This window comes from Aedes albopictus, chromosome 2 (assembly GCF_035046485.1).
Source record: "Aedes albopictus strain Foshan chromosome 2, AalbF5, whole genome shotgun sequence".
Classification (NCBI taxonomy): Eukaryota; Metazoa; Arthropoda; class Insecta; order Diptera; family Culicidae; genus Aedes; species Aedes albopictus.
Genome location: NC_085137.1, coordinates 483,880,665 through 483,907,165, shown reverse-complemented (window position 1 = coordinate 483,907,165; position 26,501 = coordinate 483,880,665). Strand labels below are relative to the sequence as shown.

General features: G+C 38.4%; 1 protein-coding gene across 1 annotated transcript in view; it reads left to right on the top strand.

The window, feature by feature from the left end:
* Nucleotides 1–26,501, top strand: part of LOC109399283 (axotactin) — a 214,532-nt gene that overhangs the window by 74,126 nt on the left and 113,905 nt on the right. The window contains exons 3-4 of the mRNA XM_062854139.1: nucleotides 24,348–24,518; nucleotides 24,655–24,828. Of these exons, the coding sequence (XP_062710123.1) occupies nucleotides 24,389–24,518; nucleotides 24,655–24,828 (304 nt within the window). The 5' untranslated portion in view covers nucleotides 24,348–24,388. The remainder of the gene's footprint in view (nucleotides 1–24,347; nucleotides 24,519–24,654; nucleotides 24,829–26,501) is intronic.

The window sequence follows — 26,501 nt, the reverse complement described above, 5'->3', positions numbered from 1 at the left end:
ATGAGTATAGATCCTAAACTCTGCGGGAGTAACGGTAACTTCTTTCATTATACACAGCTACTTTTCGTAATCTATCATGTCCAGTAAGACAGTATCACATCTGTTGGGATATCCTAGGTCATCCAAACCGTTCTTGAGATTAAATTTTAAAGTCTACGGGTGTAATGGTAGCTTCCTTCATAATACAATGCTACGATTTCTGTAATCTATCATGTCCGATAAATCTTCTGAATGTTCAATGGACATCATAAGATCAGCCGGGGCCATCCAAACTATTATGATGTTTAATATCTAGCATTTACAGCAATTGAAGTTTCTGTTTGGCTACTATCTGAAACGAAATCGTCTCATGTCAGAGTAGTTGTTTTTATCAACTAAGCTTCATGACAGTAAGGAAGTCCAAAATATATAACAATGCTTAATGTTCCTCCAACTACTTTGGTAAGAACAGTGGATAATGTAACACTACTTAACGCCCAAATAACATACTTGTCACAGAATAATCACGGCGGCGCAGGTGTTTGTTGCACAAAAGACACTATGACTTACTTCTAGCTAGTAAGTATTTATTTGTTTGAAGTAAATCACAGTAACTTCTGCGCAATAAAAACCTGCGCCGCCGCCTTCTTTGTGACAAGTGTGTTACTAGGGCGTAGTTGCAAAAGCTATTATCACAAGTGTAGACCTGAAGCTATGGTCTCCGGCAAGGATGGGAACACTCACTTGGAAAAAGTTACACTCACTTGCTCACTTGTTACACTTCTCAACTCACAAGCGTGCATTCAAGAAACGATGTATGGACGACTTTTACCTTGTGGTTTCGCCTAAAACTTTGCCGAATAGAGTAAGGATCGCACACGCATACAGAAATCGTGAGGGATCTGCGAAGGCAACTCTCCACGAGGTGAATGTAAATTACACTCACCTCGTGGAGAGTCGTTTTCACAGCTCTGTCACGACCTTGGAACTTGTGTGCGACCCCTACTCTATTCGGCAAAGTTTCAGACGAAATTATAAGGCAAAAGTCGCCCATACATCGCTTCTTGACTGCACGCTTCTGAGCTGAGAAAAAAGCAAGTGAATGTAACTCGTTGCAAGTGAGTGTTCCCACCCTTGGTTTCCGGAGTAGTGTTGTTGATCTGGAATATTTTAAAACTATCTTGAAATGACTCATGATATGCCAGAGCGATTACAGATTACAGTTAAAAGTTAATTGTGAGAATAACTACTGTTACTATCAAGAGCTGAACTTCAGGATAGTTTGGACGACTCTCAATGTCCCAAAGGTTTATAATAATATATAGTAGACTTCAGGTTGGTGCAATCACCACGATTGATTATGAAATGTTATTCAATATGTCAGATATAACTGATGTTACGAGTGTAGAGCTGAAGTTCTGAACTCAAAGATAGTTTGGCTGACCTGGAACATTCCCATAGTGTATCTAAATGACATTTTAGATTTCAATAGCTTCACGGATCTCAGCGTTTATGCTATGCTATTTTTTATGGTGAAAACATATAAAATTTTTCTTGTATTTTCCGTGTCTTGTATTTTCCGGATAAATATGCAACGTTACTCAGTATAGCAGATACGCCTGTTGTTACGAGCGTAAACCTGAAGTCCTGAACTCCAAGGTAGTTTGGCTGACCTGAAATATCCCTGTAGTGTCTCTAAATGACATTTGAGATTCCAAGAGCTTTGCGGATCCCAGCAGATTTTGTAATATTATTATTCATGGCGAAAACACATAATGTTATTCTTGTAGATTTGAAGGATTTCATTATAGAACAGTTTGGACGATCCTGAATGTCCCAAAGGTTTATAATAAGCTAGTAGACTTCAGATTACTCCATAACTGCGGTTGATTATGCAATGTTACTCAGTATGACAGATAAGGCTCTTGTCACGAGTGTAGACCTGAAGTTCTGAACTCCAAGGTAGTTTGGCTGGCCTGGAATATCCCTATAGTGTCTATAAATGACATTCACGGATGCTTCACGGATCCCAGTAGGTAATGCAATGCTGTTGTTTGTGGCGAAAATACATAAAATTATTCTTGTAGATTTGAAGGACTGCACGATAGGACACTTTGGAACGCCTAGAACATCCCAGAATATGAAACACCTTTTGATATTCTTGGCAAAGGTTAAATGAATACATATGTAATGTAACCCACATCCAAGTACAGCTTTTAGATCAACTGGTATGTCAATTATTTCGTTTTTTTTCCAAATTTCATGGTGTTCAGGATGTTCCAGGTTGTCAATGAAGCCCCAAATACAAATATGCCCATTTTTTCCGAATATAGGACTCAATTTGCAGCAACTTATCCGAAAACAGTATTCTGTTTTATCTAATGGGTGAATTTATACAGCCGTTTCTATGTTGGGGTCATATATGACCCCTTCAGCTCCAAAGGGTTTAATCCTGAAGCAATCTTTAAAAACTGCAGGTGCCTCTGCATATATTTTTAGAAGAACCTCTGGTGGAATTTTTCAATGGAGTTTCTAAATAAACCATAAGTAAGATGCCTGTAGAAATCTCAATTGGGGTTATTGGAAGAATTCCTGGAGGAAAATTTGTTGAAATTTTAGGGAAATTCCTAAAAATAATGTAGGGAATTTTCTTAAGAAATTCTTGAAAAAAAAACTAATGGAAAACTTCCAAGTTGAGTTCCAAAAAGAGTCCCGTGAGATACTTTTGGAAGAATTCTGGGGAAATTTCAGATGAACTCCTGAAAGAAACCGTGGAGAAATTGCTAGAGGTATCTTTGAAAGAAACCCTGGCGAAAATTCTGAGAAAATGCATACAGTAATATTTCGAGGAAACGGTCTCGGTATGAATTTATGTATTAATAATTGGAAAAATTCGTTCCAAAACCCTTCAGAAGTTCTGGAGGAATCCCTGATGAATTTCCTCGTATTCCCTGGAGAACTTTTTGGAGGAATAATTAGATCAGTCCAGGAAAAAATCCTGGAAATCATCCTGACAGAGGCTCTAAATGTACTTCCCAAGAAATCTCTTGAGGATTTTAAAAGAAATTCCTGGGGAAATTACTGAAGAAATCCATCAGATTTCCTAAAAAAAACTGAATCCCTGGAAGAAAATAAAGGCGTTTCTGAAGCAACCCCTGCAAGATTTTCTCTAGAAGCAATCATTGGAGAAATTTGTGAAGCAATCTCCGGAAACATTTATGAATAAGACTTTGTCTAATGAATTCCTGTAGGATTTTCTGAAGGAGAATTTGTGAAGAACTTCTGAAGGAACTTTTGGAGAAATTTCAGAAGAAGTTCTGAATGTCTGCTTTTCTTTAATGGAGGGGAGAGACGAACCAACCAAGTGCTGAAAGTCTCTTTAATAAAGACAAATCAATCAATCAATCAATTTTCTTTAATCACTGCAGGAAGAATTTCTAGAAGAATTCTGGAGGGGTTTCTCTAAGAACCAATAGAAGATTTTCTGAGGAAGTATTTGGAAAGTTTGCTAAAAGGATCCTTAGACTATTTCAAAAGGAACAGCTAGAGAAATTTCCGAAGGAAAGTTTGGAAAATTTCTGAAAAAAATCATGAAGAATTTTAAAATGAAAACATGCAAGTTTTTTTTTAAGAATCCCTGGACAATTTTTTCAAGAATATCATTGAAGGAATTCTTGAATAAATCTTTAGTTAGATGTCTGTAGAAATCTCATTAGGATTTTTTTAAATAATCCATGGACGAACATCTGACAAATTAAAGGGAAATTCCTGAAATATTAAGATGCCAGGATTGGCACACCATGCTGTCTGGGTCATATTGACCCCAATATTTTACGGCGCTGTCCATAAACTACGTAGACTCAATTTTGGCAATCTCAGACCCCCCCTCCCCCCTCGTAGACTTTCGTCCATACAAAATTTTCGAAATTTGTAAGGACCGTAGACTTTGGCCAGACCCACCCCCCCTATTCCCCCCCCCCCTCTTAGAGTCTACGTAGTTTATGGACAGCCCCTACTAGGGTTAAACATGTTTTTTAAGAAATTTAAAAATAAAACTTATTGGAAAACCACCCAGTGGAGTTCCTGAAAAAGTCTCTTGAGATATTTTTAGAAGAATTCCTGCAGATATTCCAGATTATTTCTGGGAAAATTTCTGATGAACTCGTGAAAATCTCGTGAAGAACTTCCTAAGGGTATCCTTGAAAGAAATGCTAGAGGAAATTCTGAGAAAGTTCATACAGGAATATTCCGAGCAATGAATTTCTGCATTAAACACAGGAGAAATTTGTGCTAAAACCACTTGAAGAAGGCATGCAGAAATCTCTGGAGAAATTCCTGATGATTTTCTTGGATGAATTCCTGGAGAAGGTCAAAAAATGTATCTTCCTGAGTGTAAATTCCTGAATTCAAAATAAAATCCTACAGAAATTTTAGGTGGATTTCTAAAGCGATTTCTGGAGAAGTATTTAGACTAGTTTTCGGAAATGTCCTAGAAATCTTTCTGAAACATTATTTGAATATATTTCCAAAAAAAATCCCCGAAGGATTATAAAAGGGATTCATGGCGGAAATGCTGAAAAAAAACCATCAATCTTTTTTTAACAGATTCTTTCGGAATCTGGAGGAAACCTTAAAAAATTGCTGAAGGAATCCCTGAAAGAACTTAGCATAGCATAGCATAGCATGAATACTTGCACAAATCTTGGATGGAGTTGCAAAGTTGAATATTTCCATTGACATTGCTGATGTCGCTACTATCTACAATGTTATAGATTCACTCAGCTCCACACACCTGGCCAAGTCCTTGCAAGCATTTATAAATCCCTTCATCAACTTAGAAAGAGCCCAGAACTGAAGCATCTTCCAATAGATGAAAGGATGTTGAAAATAGCGAATTTTCAACTTATATGCAGTTATAAAATAAATATACTGAAGTAAAATTATTTATAAATAAATAATATTGGAAAGATCTCACCAATTGTTGTGGGTTTTTTGTGGTACCATGCCGATCATCTAATTGTCTTGATTAATGTTCTTCTCTGTAAAGTACAACACAATACTCAGCAAAGAACAACACAATACTCTGCTGAAGGAATCCCTGAAAGAACTTCTTCAAAAATTAGGGAAGGTGTTTCTGAAGCAATTTCCGCAAGATTTGAAAAGCGATTTCTGGAAGAATTTATGACTGAAACTTTGGAGAAATTGCCTAATGAATTCCTCTAGGATTTTCTCAAGAAGCCACTGGATTAATTTTTGAAGGAACATTTGGAGAAATTTCAGAAGAAGTTCTGGATATCTGATTTTCTGAAATCGCTAGAGGAATTCTAAATGAAATCCATGGAAGAATTTCCAAAAGAATTTTGAAAAATCAATGGAGGATTTTCTGAGGAAGTCCTTGGAAGGTTTGCTAAAGGAATCCTAGGAATAAAAAATCAAAAGTAATAATTAAAGAAACTCCAGAAGGAAAGTTTGGGAAATTTCTGAAGAAAATCGTGGAGGTATTTTCGAAGGAAAACATACAATGACTTTTCCTAAGCCCTAGACAAATTTTTCAAGGAAATCCCTGACATATTTCCTAAATATATCTCTAGTTGGATGAAATCTCAAGAGGAACTATTAAAAATAAGACCTGGGCGAACATCTGACAAGTATCAAGGGAAATTACTGAAAACAATTAAAGATGGCTTTCTAAAGAAAAAAAAACATATTGGAAACCTCTCTAGCGGAATTACTAAAAGAGATATTTTTAAAAGAGTTCTTGAAGATATTCCGGAATATTTCTGAGGAAATTTATGATAAACTCATGAAAATCTCTTGGAGAAATTCTAGGAGGTATCTTTGAAAGAAATCCTGGAGGAAGTTCTGAGAAAATATAAACAGAAATATCCCGAGGATTGAATTTCTGCATTAGCCACTGCAGAAATTTGTGCTGAAACCACTAAAAGAAATCCAATCTAAAACCTCTGGAGGAATCCCTGATGAATTTCATGAAAGCATTCAAGATGAACTTCTGAATATATGATTGACTGAAATCATTGAAGGAATATAAAATGGAATCCATGGAAAAACTTTTTAAAAAAATAAAATCTGTTGAATCCTGTAAGAATCACTGGAGAATTTTCTATGGACGTTCTTGGAAGGTTTGCTAAAGGAACCCTAGAACAAATTTCAAAGGCAGCAACTAGAGAAATTTTCGAAAGATAATTTGGGAAATTTCTAAAAAAAACATGTAGTATTTTCTTGCATGTAGTATTTTCTTGCAAGATGGTGGAGCGGACCTGGTGTGATGGTTAAAGCACGTGACTATCACGCTGAGGACCTGGGATCGAATCCCCCTCCCGACAAACTCGCAAATTGTGAGTTCTTCCTTCGGAAGGGAAGTAAAGCGTGGGTCCCGAGATGAACTAGCTCAGGGCTAAAAATCTCGTTAATACAGATAAAAAAATAAAAAAAACTTGCAAGATTTTTTCAAGAATTCCTGGACAAATTTTTCGAGAAAATCATTGAAGGAATTCTTAAATTAATCTCTAGTTGCATGCCTGTAGAAATCTTAAGAGGAATTATTAAAATAACCCCTGGATGAAGATCCAGGAATATTCATGAGGAAATTCCTGATGAACTCGTGAAAATCTCAAAGAGAAATTCCATGAGGTATCGTTGAAAGAACTCATGAGGAAAATTCTGAGAAAATTCAAACAGGAATAACACGAGTAATGAACTTCTGCATTAATTACCGAAGAAATATGTGCTAAAACCACTGAAAGAAATCATGCCGAAATCTCTGGAGGAATCCCTGATGAATTTCTTGAAGGCATTCATGGAGAAGTTCATAAAAAAGTATCTGTGCGAATTCCTGAATTTTTCTGAAATCCCTGCAGAAATTTCCGATGGATTCTTTCAAAGCGATTTCCTGGAGAAATTTCTGGAGGTTCATTTAGCCTCGGTTTGGAAAAGTCCAGGGAATCTTCCTGTAAAGTTCTCTGAATATTTTTTCAAAGAAATCCCTGAAAGATTTCAACGGGGATTCATGGAGAAATTGCTGAAGAAATTCATTAAACATTTTCCAAAAGAATCCCTCGGGATCTGGAGAAAACTTTAGAAGAATTTCTGAAGGAATCCTTGGGAGAAATTCGAGAAAGTGTTTCTGCAGACATCTCGATAAGATTATCTCTAGAGGCAATCATTGGAGGAATTTGTGAAGAAACCTCTGGAAGCCTTTATAAATGAGAATTTGGAGAAATTACTAAATGAACCCCTCTCTCTCTCTTCTTAAATTTCTTATTCTCTATTAAATTACTTATGGAATTCCGGCATAAATTTTAAAGTTTTTCCTAGAGAATTTTCCGAATAAATGCTTGAAGGAAATTCTAAGAAATAATGAAGTAATACAAGGAAAATTTCCTGAAAAAAAGACTCGGAAATATTTCTGAATGAATCTCTGAAAAATTTTCTAAAGGAATGTTTGAAGAAATTTTTTAATGAAAATCTAGAGGTTTTCCTAAGAAATCAAACTTCTAAAGGAATCTTTGTACGAATTTTTGAAGGAAATTATGAAAGATTTTCAGTAAAAAAGCTCGAAGGATTTTCTGAAGAAATACAGAGAATTTGTGAATCACCCTGAAGAAATTTCTGACGAATTTCAAAAATAAAAGTTATAAGAATTTCTGAAGTAATGTCTGCATAAATTTTCGTAGGAAAGTTGTTTGAAAAAAAACTTGGAGTATATTTTTTTAATAAATTATTTAGTATTCTGACGCATCTTCTTATTTGCTAGAAATTCTCAGTGGACCCAAACATTCAAGAACCGACATAGTTTTCGTTTCATCACAACAACGACCCACCCTAACGCCATGCAGACGAATGTTCCGAAACGAAGTCGAACGAATTATAATTGATTTATTTGCAATTGTGGGTGTGGGGCGGGTGAGAGTTTGTCTATCTAGGATCTCCTAGGACCCAGTTCTCGATCACACAGTAGTGGTTCATCCTCTGTAGAAGGCAACAAATTTCAGCTTTCAGATTTCGATAAAGTTAATCCAAAGGCGTCGAACGTGACCAAAATGGGGAAACAGGTGATAGCAGGTTCAGTGCGGTAGGTACGACATGAACTCGGACCCCACCACCCACACTGAGACTGCAGGGTGGACGACTTTCGCTAGTTGCTGGATTGGTGTTTACCATCGCTCGGTTGGTCCTTTCCGGTTCCCAAGAGGGTATCTTTTTTCCGTGTGTTACTAGTAATCGGTTTATGGTTTGTGCGATCCAAAGATACACTTTAGCAGTGGATGATTGTTACACGTGCTGGGAATGGTTATCTCTCGGTAAACATCGCCGCCGCCGCCCGATAGGTGGGTTTATAGAAATAAAATGACACTGTAATCGCTTCATTTGCTCGGCGCGCAGAGTGGATTAAGCAATTTGTCAATAATTAAATTCCCATGTCGCTGTTGGTTTGTCCGAGTGGATAAAGTAACCAAGCCAACATATTCCTAATTACTGGCTTGGATAATGTCCATCGCTCGATTTCGCCGCGTTTTCCGACTCGGATGCGGGTTGTTCAAAGCGAGAGAGGCCCACTACTGCCTCATAAATATCCAGCTAAAATATTCAAAGCAATACCCGTCCGGCCGATTTTCCGATTGCGATGAAAGCTCTGCCCGACTTGGAAATTATACGTGCATACGTTCCGCCGTATCTAATCACTGTCCACCATTGTCCATGGTGGTGGTTTGTCAAAACAGATATACAATTCATTTGCATTTCGCTGATTGTTTTTAACTACATTGGCAGTGACGTGACTATATAGCCAGGAATATTGTTCAAATAAGTAATTTGTTAAAACATTTATTCAAACAAATGAAAATTTTTAGAAAAATTAAGATAGAACGAGCTCACCAATCTTTGAAGACAGAGAAGACAGAAAAATTAGGTCAGAGAAGACAGAGTAGCAAGAGAAGACAGAGAAGACAGCGAAAACAGAGAAGACACCGAAAACAGAAGAGACAGAGAAGACAGAGAAAACAGAGAAGACAGCGAAGACAGGAAGACCAAGAAAACAGAGAAGCCTGAAAAGACAAAGAAGACAGAGAAGACAGCGGACATAGAGAAGACAGAGAAGACAGAGAAGACAGAGAAGACAGAGAAGACAGAGAAGACAGAGAAGACAGAGAAGACAGAGAAGACAGAGAAGACAGAGAAGACAGAGAAGACAGAGAAGACAGAGAAGACAGAGAAGACAGAGAAGACAGAGAAGACAGAGAAGACAGAGAAGACAGAGAAGACAGAGAAGACAGAGAAGACAGAGAAGACAGAGAAGACAGAGAAGACAGAGAAGACAGAGAAGACAGAGAAGACAGAGAAGACAGAGAAGACAGAGAAGACAGAGAAGACAGAGAAGACAGAGAAGACAGAGAAGACAGAGAAGACAGAGAAGACAGAGAAGACAGAGAAGACAGAGAAGACAGAGAAGACAGAGAAGACAGAGAAGACAGAGAAGACAGAGAAGACAGAGAAGACAGAGAAGACAGAGAAGACAGAGAAGACAGAGAAGACAGAGAAGACAGAGAAGACAGAGAAGACAGAGAAGACAGAGAAGACAGAGAAGACAGAGAAGACAGAGAAGACAGAGAAGACAGAGAAGACAGAGAAGACAGAGAAGAAAGAGAAGACAGAGAAGATAGAGAAGACAGAGAAGACAGAGAAGACAGAGAAGAAAGAGAAGACAGAGAAGACAGAGAAGACAGAGAAGACAGAGAAGACAGAGAAGACAGAGAAGACAGAGAAGACAGAGAAGACAGAGAAGACAGAGAAGACAGAGAAGACAGAGAAGACAGAGAAGACAGAGAAGACAGAGAAGACAGAGAAGACAGAGAAGACAGAGAAGACAGAGAAGACAGAGAAGACAGAGAAGACAGAGAAGACAGAGAAGACAGAGAAGACAGAGAAGACAGAGAAGACAGAGAAGACAGAGAAGACAGAGAAGAAAGAGAAGACAGAGAAGATAGAGAAGACAGAGAAGACAGAGAAGACAGAGAAGAAAGAGAAGACAGAGAAGACAGAGAAGACAGAGAAGACAGAGAAGACAGAGAAGACAGAGAAGACAGAGAAGACAGAGAAGACAGAGAAGACAGAGAAGACAGAGAAGACAGAGAAGACAGAGAAGACAGAGAAGACAGAGAAGACAGAGAAGACAGAGAAGACAGAGAAGACAGAGAAGACAGAGAAGACAGAGAAGACAGAGAAGACAGAGAAGACAGAGAAGACAGAGAAGACAGAGAAGACAGAGAAGACAGAGAAGACAGAGAAGACAGAGAAGACAGAGAAGACAGAGAAGACAGAGAAGACAGAGAAGACAGAGAAGACAGAGAAGACAGAGAAGACAGAGAAGACAGAGAAGACAGAGAAGACAGAGAAGACAGAGAAGACAGAGAAGACAGAGAAGACAGAGAAGACAGAGAAGACATAGAAGACATAGAAGACATAGAAGACAGAGAAGACAGAGAAGACAGAGAAGACAGAGAAGACAGAGAAGACAGAGAAAACAGAGAAGACAGAGAAGACAGAGAAGACAGAGAAGACAGAGAAGACAGAGAAGACAGAGAAGACAGAGAAGACAGAGAAGACAGAGAAGACACAGATGACAGAGAAGACAGAGAAGACAGAGAAGACAGAGAGGACAGAGAAGGCAGAGAAGACAGAGAAGACAGAGCAGACAGAGAAGACAGAGCAGACAAAGAAGACAGAGAAGACAGAGAAAACAGAGAAGACAGAAAAGACAGAGAAGACAGAGAAGACAGATAAGACAGAGAAGGCAGAGAAAACAGAGAAGACAGAGAAGACACAGATGACAGAGAAGACATAGAAGACAGATAAGACAGAGAAGACAGAGAAAACAGGGTTCGAACCCAGCCATGTTCATACGGACTGGCTGCGCCTTTGCTGTTGCAACCACGTGAACCTTTTTTAATTATCACATTCTTCTACTAAAGGGTTCCATTACCCCCTGCCTGTACACAGACACATATCTACCTCAATCATTTCTATGAGCGGATCGTTGCTGCAAGCCCCCTACAATCAGAAGAGGGAAAATTATTCGCGCGATTATAAATCTATTCGTTTGTAACCGCTGCCTAATGGGCGGCTCCGCCCGGTTGCAATGGATAAATCCCCTTTCATGTCGGCCGGCTGTTCCGGGGAATGACCGGCCGGCCGCACTCACTCGCATCAGGACTCCAGCCAGCCAGCGCTGCTGCGAAGATAATTATGTGCAATTAGAGAGTTGCATGGTTGTAAATCCTTTTATCGCACAACCATTTGCTGGTCGGTGGCGGTGTATTTTCGCTCAATTGCGGGCTAAATTTATCGTACAACACACCACAGCCTATTCATTAACGATTGCTGAGCGATGGAAGAGTGGTACAGTGCTTGCTTTCTAATAAATCTCACAACGTGCGCCGGGGAAATGAAATCGAATTGATTTTGATCGGTATCGGAGTTGTAATTGAAATCCATTGTTGTTACAATAATCCGCATAATTCATACAGACGTGTGTGGAAGGTGCCCACTTGAATGCTCGTCAGAATTGATTGCAGCTTTTTCAATGGGAGTTTTCCGAGGGTATTTACGGACTTGCAGCCTGGAGTGGAAGTCAGCGTAATCCGCAAAGGATTAAATATACCAAGAAACAATAAACCATAAACATTCTGTACACTTTTCTCAATAATTATGCAAATTGAAACAATGAGGATCTAGCTTTCACCACTGTTTTATTCCTTTTTAAAAATAAAAAAAGAAACGAACTCACCACTAAACTCTAGCTAGTTTGTTAATCTTGGTTGTCAAACACGACCAACCTTTTCTGACGAATCCTTTCGCTGTATGAGTTATTTCCATTCTAATCCAAGAATGGACTAAACAAAAAAGTTACACTTTGCCTTATAAACCCTAAACTCAAACCTCGAACGAAACAATGAAAATACGAACAACCTATGTACACTCCCTATAATAGAAAGACAAGTACCGTGTTCTGAAGTGCTTGTGTTCTAACAGCTTTCCTCGAGGGGATTGCTCGATACAATTGATGCTGGAAACACCCACCCACCCGGTATCCACCCCCGAACCCGGTTCGAGTTGAGCTTGAGAAAATCCTTTCTAATCGCATTGTTGTTCGGTTGTTTTCTTCCCAGTGCACTGCTCCCTACACCGACTGCAAGAGGTCGGCAATATAATGGTGGGAACACCTTTCAACACCGTTATTTATGTGTCTAACCAGCTCTGCGGTGCGGTGTGGTCGTTGCCTTTGCCCTCTGAACGCTGCCAACAACCGACCGAACGAACTGCAATTGCTACAACACGAGATCCAACCTCCTCCGGGCAAAAGTTGTTTCATCCACTCAGCAACCGAACACACCCCCGAGCGCCCAATTGCGAGCTGCTCGATCTTCACTGATTTTCAAAGTTGTATGAACATTTTCGAAATGAAAACGGAGTTTTATGCGTCTTCAAGACCACGGCATCCAAGACAACTGATCCGTAAAGGCAATCGTCCACGCTATTTTCGAAAGAAAGAAGAAAAATTTACAAAATGCTTTAAATCATTTAAATCTTCGTCAAGATTGTGAAAAGAGTTTGACTTAGCATTCTTCCTACGATTTTAAGAATAACCTTAAGGGAATCCTGTGTACAAGCCTACTCATGGTTCCAGGAAGAATTTTGCCAAGAACACTCCATAGAATTCCAGGAAGCGTACTCTAAATCATTCAATGCATAATTCTTCAGCAGAAATTTAAGAAGAGTTCTGTGCTGAATTTTACACAGAATTCTTGAAAAATATATTGACTCTAATGAAAAAGACCTACACCTGTTTCCGGCAAGAAATTTTTTCATAGACCCAGGAAAAAAAGTTTTCAGGATTCTGGTTACAAATCACGAAAGGATTTTCATACTCTGAAAACTGGAATTTGGTCTGCCTCTGCTCAACTTAGTGTTCTTTTGAGTACCTTCACAGTTATTATAGATAGGCTTTCTTTGCCTGACATTTTTAGAAATTGTATATTGTGAGGCAAGTACAATGATACACTATGCCCAGGGAGTCGAGAAAATTTCCCAACCGGAACGAGAATCGAACCCGTCGTCTCCGGATTGGCAATGGCGATCCATAGCCCTAACCACTAGGCTAACTGGAGACCCCAATGTAAAACCTCCTCTTATACATTCTGTAACGAATACAATTATGCTGAACACTACAAATGCAGAAGGTGCCCCACGTAGGGCTTCTATATAGCAAAATTCAGTGAAACACATTACGGACAACAATTAGCAGAACCCTTCAAATGCTCATTTTTAGTTTCCGTATCGGGCCCCATGCTGGGTACTGATACGAAAATAAAATGAAACATTACAAATCCACAAGAAACAACCCAAACAATATGCAACACTTAGCATGAATTGTGTCCATTTTTTTTTTTTGTCTTTATTACCGAGATTTTTAGCCCTGGGCTAGTTCATCTCGGGACCCACACTTTACTTCCCTTCCGAAGGAAGAACCCACATTTTGTGAGCATGTCGGGAGTGGAATTCGATCCCAGGTAGGGTCAAGTGGGGTAAAATGCCATTTTTTCAAACATTCATCGTTTTCAATGATAATAAGCCTTATTTGTTAGGCTTTCAAAGTGGTAGCAGCAACTAGACAATATTTGCTCGATACTTCAGCAGAACTATTCACTAAACTATTGCATTTTCATCGATTTTTAGCGATTTTGAAAACTGACTCGTAAAACGGAAGTGGTGCAAAACGACCATCTGCCATGGGGTAAGATGCCACTTCATGAAAACATTCAAAAATTACGTCCATCAGTTTTCGGGCTTTTCCGACTTTTTCCCCCCTCTGTCCCGCTCTTTTCGTATACTCGATAAATGGAGTGTTACCCCCTCCCCGCAAAACGATGATCGTAATATTTGAATGACCCCGAACATGGAAAGCGTAGACATCAACAACCATGCGTTTCCATATGTGCCTCAATCTCGTTGGAAACACTTGGCTGGTGGCACCCGAAAACCTTAATTGCAAGCACGAAAAACCGGAAGTTGCCAATTTTCATTGGGAAATCAACAGATTTTTCGTGGGTTTGGTGGCCTAGCTTTTAGAAGAATGTTCGATGCAAACGGTGTCAGGCCATTCGGCCGAAGGTCATTAGGCCGAATGGTCATTAGGCCGAATGGTCATCAGGACGAATGATCATTGGGTCTTCTTCTTGCCGTTACGTCCCCACTGAGACAAAGCCTGCTTCTCAGCTTAGTGTTCTATGAACACTTCCACAGTTATTAACTGAGAGCTTCCTCGGCAAATGACCATTTTGCATGTGTATATCGTGTGACAGGCACGAAGATACTTTATTGATGCTGAATCTACTGATATTTTACCCATGAATTTTTCCTTCTTTTATACATAGGCTGTTCTTTCTAGTATCATTGCTAAAATAGTTTTTGGCGCAGAAACTGCTGATATTCAATTCATAAATTTTTCCTTCTTTAAAACATAGGCTATTCTTTCTAGTTTCATTGTTAAAGTAGTTTTCGGCAAAAAATTTTTGGAAAAAGTAAAAACAACAGATCTCTTTACAGGCTCATAACGGCTGATTTTCAATTCGTCCTGATGACCATTCGGCCTAATGACCTTCGGCCTAATGGCCTTCGGCCTAATGACCTTCGGCCTAATGACCCAGCATCGATGCAAACATATCTTGACACCATTCACCTATAGTAATGATCAAGTCCCATTCAGGAATGATTTTATGAGTTGGGCCATTTTACCCCATCTTGGCATTTTGGGTATAGTTCCCCTATTCGGCGTGATAGTCAAGTGTTCTAACCATCACAGCTGGTTCGCTCCTGTGTCATGTTATCCAAATAGATAACGAAATCTAATCCAGCATGACGAGGTATTATTTTTGTTCTTGGTCCATCAGTCAATCCTGAGATCGTATTTATTCTGACGGGTTGCTGGTCGTTTACAGCGTTAGTTGTTTGCATAGCTCAAGTTTGGTCTAGGAATATCTAATCCTAAGGAGGCACCCTGATCGGGCAACAGTAAAAGACAATCAACATTTTGATGCCCGTGACGGTTTGCTTGTACTTGATCGTGCCCAAAAAAGCCTGAACACTATAAATGCTTATTAAAGATCAAAGACAGATATACAAATCACAGTATAGCATACAGCACAATCTAAAAAAATGTTCTCAACAAATTATAAACGTAACAATTCTCAGCATAAAAAAAAGCTATTTAGTACCAGTTTTGTTCATAAGGAAGTGGAATAATGACGGTTACTATGGCAACATGGTGGCGAAGTAAAGGGGGAGCAAAAGAAAGTCTCAGAAAAATGTAAGGATGACAGGCAAATTGGTTTACTAGGAATTCTTGAGGCGAAAGCCGTAAAGGGTCTCAGGAAGAATTTTAAATGAGCTCCAGGGGATTTCTGAGGGGGTTTAGTGGGTTTTAAAGTGGTTTTTGGGAAGTTTCTTGGAGCCCACAGTGGCGTCTAAGAGATTTCAAGGGCGTTTTGGAAAGCACAGGAGGTACATGAGATTTCAGGAGGTTGTAAGTATGTTTCAGAGGCACCAAAGGAGTTCAGGCTATTCATATTAAGTTCTGAACCAAAAACTCAATGAATCCTGCAAAAGCTTGACCGTCTTTTCAGTCGATATGACAACTTTTGGTGGGGGTTTCCGGCTTTCTTGTGTTGTAAAACTTGTGTCGTCCACCATGCTCCCGACAAACTCACAAAATGTGAGGAAAACGAATGTTTAATGGAATTTCAGGTGAATCCATGGTTTTTTGGAACGTTTTCAAGGGTATTCCAGGAGGTTTTAGAATTACTTTAGAGAGGATTCAAAGACATTCCAGGTTGACGAGAGTTTCAGAGGATTTCAGGAAAATTAGGTACGTTTCAGAAGACTTCAGGGTTATTTGAAAGGGTTTCCGTTGGTTTCAAAAGGTTCCAGTGGGTTTCAAAGAAGTTTTGTTCTCCAGGTTTAGAGGCACCAAAGCTGCTTTCGACCTTTAATAAACGATCATGAAACTCATAAAAACTCCTCTGAAATATCATCTGAAGCCCCTTCAAATGTCCCAGATACCCTGAGATCAATGCAGTAGAGCTAAAATTTTACGCAGAATGTGTTATTAAAAACTCAAAGAGATTTGCGAAGAATGTGTAAATTTTAATTGACTCTTGGTAGAATTTCTCTTTGTTTTCATAGAAGCCCCAAGAATAGTTATATTTCTAAGTGTGTTTATTCCACTCTTGTACAGCGAAAATGTTTGTTGGTGTGTGGGTCAAATCAAGAAATAGTATTAAATTTTAAGTGTACTTCTTCATAGAATTCTTGGAGAAATTTCTGGCAGAATTTTTCGAAAATAAAAACGTTGAAGCTTCTTCAAAAATGTCCCCGTGCTAAAATCTTTTAAAAAAATCTAAGAGTGTAATTAGTAACCCACGTCAAACATTATTTTAAGTTTAATTGACATAGATTAACCCTCGAGCAGTCGAGTCTTATGCCACTCTCAGCACCACCAGGTTCGCCCTGTGTCCTGAAAGCATGCTTTTTTCATGGTTAGTGTACTCAGACAACGACACGATCGCTTCTGGTTTAAACAAAATCTCCAAAAACTTTTCCAGAAATCGATTTAAAAAATTTTATTTTTTCAGTAGTAGGGTGACTTTGGGTATTTTTTTTTTATTCTTAACCACTTAACCTATTTTACAGCTCTTTTGTCCACTAGGGCACTACGTGAGAGATTCCAATTGGCGGCTGCACTTACACTTGTACAGCGCCTAAATGTGTTTTATCCAGCTTTTTACGCTATGATGAGGGGTGATTCAATTTTTTCAATTGGCTTCTTTAGCGGTGTTGGAATAATTCCATATTCAGAATCTGCATGCAAAACTGAGCCGAAATCCAAATTTTCATGAATTTTGGTGCCCGTGAACCTATTTAAAAATCAGTTTGAAGTTTGAATGAGAGCGATTTGTCGAATCACCCCTCGTCGCATTTTGTACTGGGCGGAGCTGTCAAGCAGTTGGCCAGCTGTCAAAATGTGATTTCGAAAAATCTCTTTTAGGTACCAAAAAGACGTTCTAAAAATCTGAAAAAAATCATGATGGTTCAGAAAAAGGTGCTCTTTCGTATAAACTCAAAAAATCAATAGATTTTTCTTAATTTAAAACCCCAATTCTTGCCGACAGCCTTTGCAGCATCAGAGGTCATCAGAGTAGCCAAAAATTCAAACAAAAATTTCAGTTTAACTTTTCCAAAATGTCAAAAATTTTCACCGTTGTTGTTTTTCTTGAGTTTTTTTTTTGTACGATTTTAATAAAAGCATTTTCTTCAATTTTAGGTTCATGATTGTCGCCACCATTTCATTGGCAATACCGAATTAAATGGAACATAATAAGTAGATAAAGGAATCATGAGTAGACGTCCAAACCAAATGATTTTGTTCCAATGGCCGCAACACCATCTACCCACACGACGGCAGATTTAATATTCTCTTCAATAAACAAATAAAAAACCGTTGTAGTTATTCACAAATCTTGGAGCACGAAACTTGTTCGTTCTTTTATTTAATATTGGGTGCACAGAAGTAGTAAAGATCCAGAATAGATTAAGTGCATTGGTCAATTACCTTCTGGAAAAACGAAGTTGCGGGAAAGGGTAATTATTTATTTATTAGGCAAACGTTAATACAGTCGACTCTCCACATGTGAGCCAACTGTATATGAGGAGACACACAATTATCTTGGAAATCTTGTTTCAAATTCGTCACTCGGACAGAGTGGCTATGTTAGAGTTTTAATTTTCAACAACCTAAATGCCGTTTATGTAATTATAACTAGAGAAAAAGTCGTTCCAATGTTGTTGGACTTCACTTGGCATCTCATGTGGCATACTGATTCGAAATTAATAACCATTAATATTTATTAAAGACACTTAACCACTTATATGGCATTCATGTCTGATTCGGATGGATAGAGAGAATGATACCAGGAATAAAAAATCTTTCAAGAATTTCAAAAGGTCTCCCAGAGCCAAGTGTACAGAATGTGTTTATTGCTGAGTAAGTTGAGGTTGCTGATGACAAAGTTGTGACCATTGGTACATAATCATTCGGTTTTTCGACGTCCTCAGCATTCTCCATTCCTTTTGTTTCATCATTACAAATAATGGCGGCTATCATGTACCTAAAATTAAAGGAAATGCTGTAAAATATTAAATTTAAACTAAAAATCTGAAGGAAAAAGTTGAAAACATAAACAGTGAAAATTTTTGACATTCAAGTGGCGTTGAACTGAAATTTTTGGCTACTCTGATGACCTCTGATGCTGCAAGGGCTGTCGGCAAGAATTGTCAAAATTGAATCACCCCTCATCATACCGTAAAAAGCTCGATTATATTCTTATTCTACTATATCGGAACTGGTTTGCCTTTGTGCTGCTTTCACTTTTCTACCCTGTCCTTGAGAATGATGAGCACGATGATGAAATGATGTGTGGCTGTTGTTCCTTTTCCAGTCCGATGTGGGGTCGTCCATTATGGGTTGCCGTTCGGCGATATCCAATTATCCGGGTCTGTTTGAGCTATGTGAGCTCAGAAGAGGGTCAAGTGCCAGCCGTTCTCGGGAGGAAGAAGAGCAACTGACGAAGTGCCGGGGCTGGGATCGAACCCATGACCATCCGCTTGTGAAGCGAACGTGTAGCCACTGCGCCGCGGGCCCCGGCGACTTTGGGTATTATCGACAGATTTGTTCTCTTCATCACGGACGTTTTTAGTCGGCCAAAATGCCTGAAGCTTGATCGTATGATTCAGCTTGGTTGGGAAAGTTTTGATGCCAACTTTAAGTTTAATAGCTTTAAAAAAAACATGACGAGGAAAACAAAACGGCCGAAAATACGTAAGTTCCCCTATCTTCTAAAGGAATTAAATTTGTAAACGAAATCATCATGAATCTTTGCCACTAGTAAGAAAAAATAAAATATCGCATTTCACTAGTAAGTATTATTCTTTGTAAATCTTCAAAAACCAAAAACAATATCGAGAAATTATTTCTTAAATCTCTCAAAAGTTTATAAAGATTTTCGAGAAATTCTGTTTAAAAATCTATTGGTATTTTCTGTAGACTTTTCCTCGGGATTTCAACCACCATTTTGACTACAAAATATTCAAAAGTTTCACCATATACAGGTGATGGCCAAAATGTTTGGGATAGGCAACTTTTTTTCTTCCACTTTTAGAAACTGTTTCTGTATTGTTATTGACTTTTTATTATGTGGATTTTCTGCCCGAGGCAGGTTCATCCCCAACTGTTTCTGTTATTTCAACGAAGTCCAAATGGTTTTCAAACACTTTTTTAATTCGAAAGTTGTCTTTCAGTGTCATGGAAATGAAACATTTAAAAATCATTTTATCAATAGAAAAGGCTTTTATCTGGAGTACAACCACTGTCAATGTGAGCATGAAGAGCTATTTTTTCTGAAAATTTGCCCATTTCTAAGGGGAATTCCCAAATAAACAGCAATTCTATGGAATCTAACAATATATCGAACGAAAATTTTCAATCCATATTTTGTGGGAAAAATATGAGAACCGGGAAAAAATATACTTTTGCATCAAAATAAGCACTGGTCAGTTTTGTCCATATTCCTTACTTTGGTTTTTATTTTAGCAAATCGCGTGTGGGTGTAGACAAATTAGGAGCACCGTGGGGCCAGAATATGGCAGCTGATTTTTTCAAAGTAACCCTTTAAAATGCTTTTAAACTCATCTATAACGTTCCTGGAATGACCCTGAAATTGTTCTTCAAACGTCCTGGTTACCCCTACTCTTGATGTATCACTCTCGCTAGATCATCTCTGTTCACATAAGGAACCAATGAGAGCTACGCTCTCACTTGTAGTTAGTGGGCACAAACGCGAGTGTGTTGTGGATTGGCATGTAAACCGAAAAAGAGATGCGTTTGCATCGCAGAATCATTACTCGTTCTGTGGCTTAGTTGGTTAAAGCACCAGTCTAGCGAATACGGAGTCGTGCTTTCGAATCACACCAGAGCGCGATTTTTTTTTTCACAAATTTCATCTCTCAATTTGTCAATTAGCAACATTTCATGCCTTCCAATAAAAAGTTTTTCCAGCATGTTTCGGAAATACCAGCAAATCATGTAATGGGTCAGTAAAAGAGCAATATGCATCATTGCAATTAAACTGCTGATAAATACCACAACTTGCCGAAGAAATTACCGAAGAATTTTCAAAAAAAAAATATGCAGAGGAAAGGCCACACGGAATTGCCAAACGAATTTCCGATGAATTGTCTGATAAATTCCGAATGCGTAAAGGAATTTAGATAAGAAATTCCAAAGTGATTTCCAAATTAATCGGGAAAGGTTTTTTTTATGTAAACTCCCGTAAGAATTTCTGGATGAATTTTTAAAGAAAATTCTGAAATAATTGCCGCAGCATTTTTGGAAAATCGAAATGAAATCTAAATTTAAAATTGTATCATTTCCGATGCCCTAAAACTGTTTTAAAATTCACAATCTTCAAGGACAAGTTTTTTTTTCTTTGAAGCGAGCTGTCACTATATCGAATCAACTGTCATTAAATCTATTAAATCTATTTTATTTATTTGACTTTCAAAACAATGATATTTAAAAGCAAAAAAAAAACTTCTTTGAAAAAAAAAACTTTGATTAGGCTATTAAAACAATATTTTATTCACTTAAACACCAATTGCCAAACGAATTTCCAAAGAAACAGCCGAAAAAATGAATAAATAAATGGTCAAAAAATATTTCAAAGAAATTACAGGTTAAATTTCCAAAGAAATTTTAAAAAAAAAAAAGGAGAAGAAATTTCCAAATGAATTTAAAAAAATGACAAATAAACTGCCAAAGTTTTTTTATGGAATTTTAACAGGAATTCTTCACTAACTTTCTAAAGTAACAAAATAGAACAAAAGAGAAGTTACAGTTTCGATAACGCAAAGTAATTGCTAAAAGGACTTACAAAAACTATTAGCAGTGGCCTGAGAAATTACAAATGGCATTTCAATAGCTCAAGAAACTTCCAAAAAATTACAGGAGAAGTATGTAGTAGTGGAATTAATGATATTTTTTTAACTGGAAGTGGAAGTATGACCAGTATGAGGTCTTTTTACAGACAGGAACACGTTAAGGGTTACCATCCGTCCTGATTCAGTAGGACTTGTCCTGATTTTGGTAAAATTTTGGCCAAAATTTTTTATTCGATGAGTTTTGCTAATTTCACAAGTTTACAAAATAAAACGAAAGTCGTGAACTTCTGTCAACGACCAAAATTTTTGAAGCACAATTTAGTGCTGATTTCGAAACCGACCTTCATAAATTTTTAAGTAGAACAGTTTTTAAGTTTTAGCTCAATATCGAGTTTTATAACTTTTCAAAATATGTAATTTACTAAAATGCAAATAACTTGCGTTTTGTTCAACAAATTTTAAATCTTTTTACACCAAATGAAAGCTGAATACAATACCATTCGATCATCTGAATACAGGTTTTGCGCCAGATTGATGAAATTCAAGATATTGGCGAGCTTTAGGGACGATCTTCTTAAATTTTAGCCAAATTCCCAAAATTTTTTGAAGAAATGTATTTTTTTCAATAAGAAAAAAACAACTTAAAAATTCTTTCTCGACGTTTAGTTGACATATCATATGTAGGCGAGTTACAGTAAAAATTTCAGCTCAATCGAAGCATTGATTACGGAGAATTAGATGTTTGAAGTGAGCGACTTTGCTTAAAAATAGAACAAAAATGGATTTCAAATCATCAACCTTGTATGGAAAGTCGAAAAAATTTCCGCTCTACTGTAATTTTTTTCTTTCGCGTTTTCGAATTCAGGGCATGATTCTACACCAAAAATGATCATCAGCTTACCGAGTTCAAAAATGCTGTAAACTAGTGTTTTCGAGAAAATACATGAAATGTCCTGATTCTTTATGCTGCTTAGATGTGAGCCCTAGACACGTTCAATGCTTCCAGTGAGCTATTCGCACTTTGAAGAAAGTACGACACTAGACAACGCACTAGCATGTAACGCTTTTCCTGACAGCAGCGACGGGAGGTGAACAGTTACCACTCACATGCCTGTGAAAACAATATGTCGCTCAGTATATTTAGCTGACTTCACTTGAAATGGTCAGATTCCGTATCCGGAAATGGTCAAATAACATCTGTGAGATCTGTGAGTAGTTTCACTACTAATATACTTTCAAAAAACAGATATGAAATGATATGAAAAACTGTATATCAAGTTGACTTGATTGAAAATAGCGTGGTCGAGACCCGAAAAAGCAGGTTTGGGACCTAACACAGGTTGGACTCGATTATCCGGAATCAGGGTCTGATGCGTTCCAAATACATAACAAGAGAACGGAATGTTACATGAAGCTTAAATTTGTCGATCCAACTTTGATTAATAACCAGTCCAAATTTTAGCTTTGTTCCCCAGATATGTATATGTTTGGCTGTGAAGCTTAGCCAGACTCTGGATAATCGAGTCCGGACTGTAGTGACAAATTGTCACTATGCAACGATGTGTGGCGGCGAAGTATGAATCACGAGCTCGTAGCTTTCCACGGTGACCCAGCATAAAATACAGCACCCTAAAAACGGCTAAAGCTGAAAGGAATATGGAATATGCAGAGTTGGTATTAATTTTAGTGCAGCAGTAAATTCTGATAAAAAAAATAAGGACAAATCACACAATTTTGTACAAAATTATGCAGCAATTTTCACATTTTTTTTTCGAAAAGCTTCTCAGAGATTTGGTAAATTGTCGACAAAATTTATGAAGAGTCAATCAAACAAATTACAAGTTAAATTTCAAAGGCATTTCAGCAGTTTTTTTATCATTTTTTGTAAACCGATATATTAAATGTTTTCAAACCATAATAGACAATCTATTGTAAAAAATATCGGAAATTTTCTAGCTTTTACTCCAAAAAGGCAGCGCTACTGGAAAAAGGACAAATTTATAAATATTGTCAAAGTTGTATGGAAAAACTGCACAAACGAAGTCTCGTTTGTCCTATAATTTTATTTCGTTATTTTCCTTATATATGACTATCAGAGTGGTCAACTTATCATGAAACCTATTATACACTCTCAAGCATTCAATTTTCGAAAGGGAAACCACTCCGGGGCATCGTCGAAAAACTTTATCCCTCATTTTGTGTGCCAGCATGTGGCATAGTCTCCATAGCCATTTTCTGTTTTGCCATTTCCGGAATGCTACTACACCCTCTTCGTCGTCGTCGTGGATAAAAGTCCGAAACAAAAACACTTGAGCAAAACTCCGCAATTATCATCTCTAGAACGTAAACAATTGCGAATAATTTCGTGGTTGGGCAAAGTTGACTAGGGCCCAGAATGGTGCCGGGTGGAAGAAAAAAGTTTGTTAGCCTTCGTCCCGGGCGGGTGGCTGGCAAGTCCTGCTGTGAGAAAAATAAGGCAACCTACCGATCCGACCGACGACCGGGCTCCGGAGGCTAAGTCGGATCCCCGTGCCCAAGCCGGTGCGAAGACGATTGAGTCTTTTGTGTGCGGGACATTTTCGTTTATTTCTTTCGAATGTCGGGCGGGAAACGACCAGAAGATGGCAAAACGACATCTCGCCCCGGAAGTGGTACTTATTTTAACTTTTCTGCAAATGGAGATGAAACGGGTGTGGCTCGCTTATTCTCTATTGCCGCCGCCTGCTGGTGCGGGAGCTGGTAGGGATCTGGCGAAATGGATTTTCTACTCAGTCCGTGGTCTTCTTCACTGCGACAATGGTGTCGCGGTAGAGAAAAGCCGCTTCATGTTGTTATTTGAACCAGCTTTTGGAACGAAAATAGATTATGAGCAATGATGAAGTACTTTTTGAGAACTGTAAGACACGCCATTGTTCTTTTGAAAAGCATTGTTTAACGAGTAAATAGATGGCCCTTAAAAACAAAGTAAACAAAGTTCCTATCCGTTAAGGTGAAACGGGACGCCGTGTTATTTTTCCTATCTTCCCACTCTTTCTAAAAATTTGCCTCGCGATTTTGAAGATGGTAATCTCGATTCCTATCGCACAGATGAGGCTGAAAAACAATAAGCATATGCACTGCAAGTGAGCATACACAATGATAGATTTTTATTCCATTATATGAAGTAGATTCTGAGATTACCATCTTATTAGCAACAGAGCAATGGCGGATATTTTCTCCACCTTAAAATGCTTTGTACTATATCATCTCATTACCGAAGTCAACAGTTATTCTAATCAGTTTCTTTTGTTTCTCTATTACAGCTCCCACAAAATTGACCAACCCTGCTGCCAATAACCAAAGAATGCACCAAAACCACCATGCTGCTGCCTCAGGTCATTGCCGAACGCCAGTCATTGCCATCGCAGTTGCCGCCATCAGTATTCTCACACTTCCGCACCCGGCAGCGACCATCCCGACCACCACCGAGATACGTACGTATTGTATAGTTTTTGATTCCCATATTGTTAATTGCCGTATCATTAGATTTTATTCCGAATAGCTTTTATCGGAGGCCCCTGTCCCACATCCCCTGATACCGATACTAATCTTATTATGATTCCCACCCAGCAAAATGCACCGGCCCACCGAACCCTGGCGGCTGCCAGGGCGTCCAGAATCGGTACTACTTCAACCAGACGACCAACAATTGCACCCAGTTCACCTGGGGCGGTTGCGGAGGCAACCTGCAGAACAATTTCGAAACGTACGAAGTGTGCATGCAGCAGTGCAATAACGAGACGCGTGAGTATACACAATCGATACACATGGGCAGAGTACCTACGCTTTAGTGACTGGGACTATTGGACAGATGACCAATGCCTCTAGACCGGAATACGGATTATGCGAGAGGTCAGCTGGGGCGTTGTGCTTAGTTTCTCGGAAGAAGGATTTTCAATTTGACTTTTCACCAGAGACCGTGCGGATGTAGTTGGGTTCCGGAGCACAGTGGTTTCAAGAAGTCCAGATCGAGGAAAAATTTGCAATGTTGTTCTCTAATGTATTCGTAACCAAACGCTTACAGCCGCATGAATGTGTGCAAATTAATAAAAAAAAATCATATTCATTGCTGCATCCCCCTAAGCCCACTGTCAAATACCTTGCTAAGAATCGATAAGTATTACCTTTGCGTAACTTCACCACGTTTCAACATCCCGCAGCTGTCTATATTTCTACGAAGACACATAGGCATTGTAGGAGGAGGGGACACAAATTGGCACAAATTTTGATACAAAGGAGTGCCTCTATAAATCAAGGGATGATTTTTTTTTTGGTTTTTGAAACATTACTGTATGCATTCAACACGCAGATATCAAATGCTGTTATCACAAATTACACAGTATCCTTACCCACAATTCCCCAGATTACCGTATATTTAAAAAAAAAAATCATAATATTAACGCTTTTACCACGTATGATGGAACTTGGAATAAAACTATATTCAGAGAAATGGCGTGAATCATTCGAGTAACTAAAATTAGGGGCAATTCTTTATGAATTAATCAAACTTTTGAATAAGAAGAAAATTCTTTAAAAAAATATTTCTGGGAATATTTTGGGATTCTTCACCAGAAGCTTCACAAGCGGAACTTGGTCACTATGAGTATCCGAAAGTTCAAAATGTTATTTGACTCCCGTTAGTTAAGCTATTTTTCAGGAATTACGGTGAAAATAGTTATTTGTAAGTATTCGCTGTCTAACCATTTTTTAATCCTTCACGCGTCATTGTAAAAAGTACAACACTACCAAAATACTGCGCTCGTCGTATACAGCCCAAGCACGGTACAGTTTTAGGATCGAACAGACTCGCCCCTGAAAGGTTAAGCCAAGGATCGGTATATTCGCCTCACTCCATTCATATTCATTCCTCTTTGCTGAAGCGAATCGAGAAAGATGTAGCAAACTGATTGTCGTGATCAAACACGCAACCCCATCATCAGTGAGAAGCGAAGCGCAAGCTGCTTGACATGGATATTCGTTGCCGATCGTCGCAGTTAGGATCGCAAGCGAATGAATGAATGGCGAATGGTGACGAATGCTGGTGAGCGATCGAAGCGGCTATTATCATAACTAGAAGAGAATTTCTGCATGTAATTCATACATTTTGAGTGTATTGTTGTTGAAATGCTAGATTAGCAAAGAAAATAATAAATATTTTTTAAAAACTTCAAAAACTCGTATGCGCAATATCACTCACGAATCGTATCACCGCTCAATCGCTTGCGATGCGAATGTGGACGAATGTTTAAATTCCAAGTGTGGCTTCCCACCGTTTGCCGGAGTTTATTGTCGTCGCTGACAAGCAAACACACAAACTAAAGCGACAATCGTTCGCTGCTGACTGTATTCGAATGTGGAAGAAGATGAAAAGTGGAAAGCAGGAACCCTGGGTTAAGCTATGAAGAATTTCTTAGACG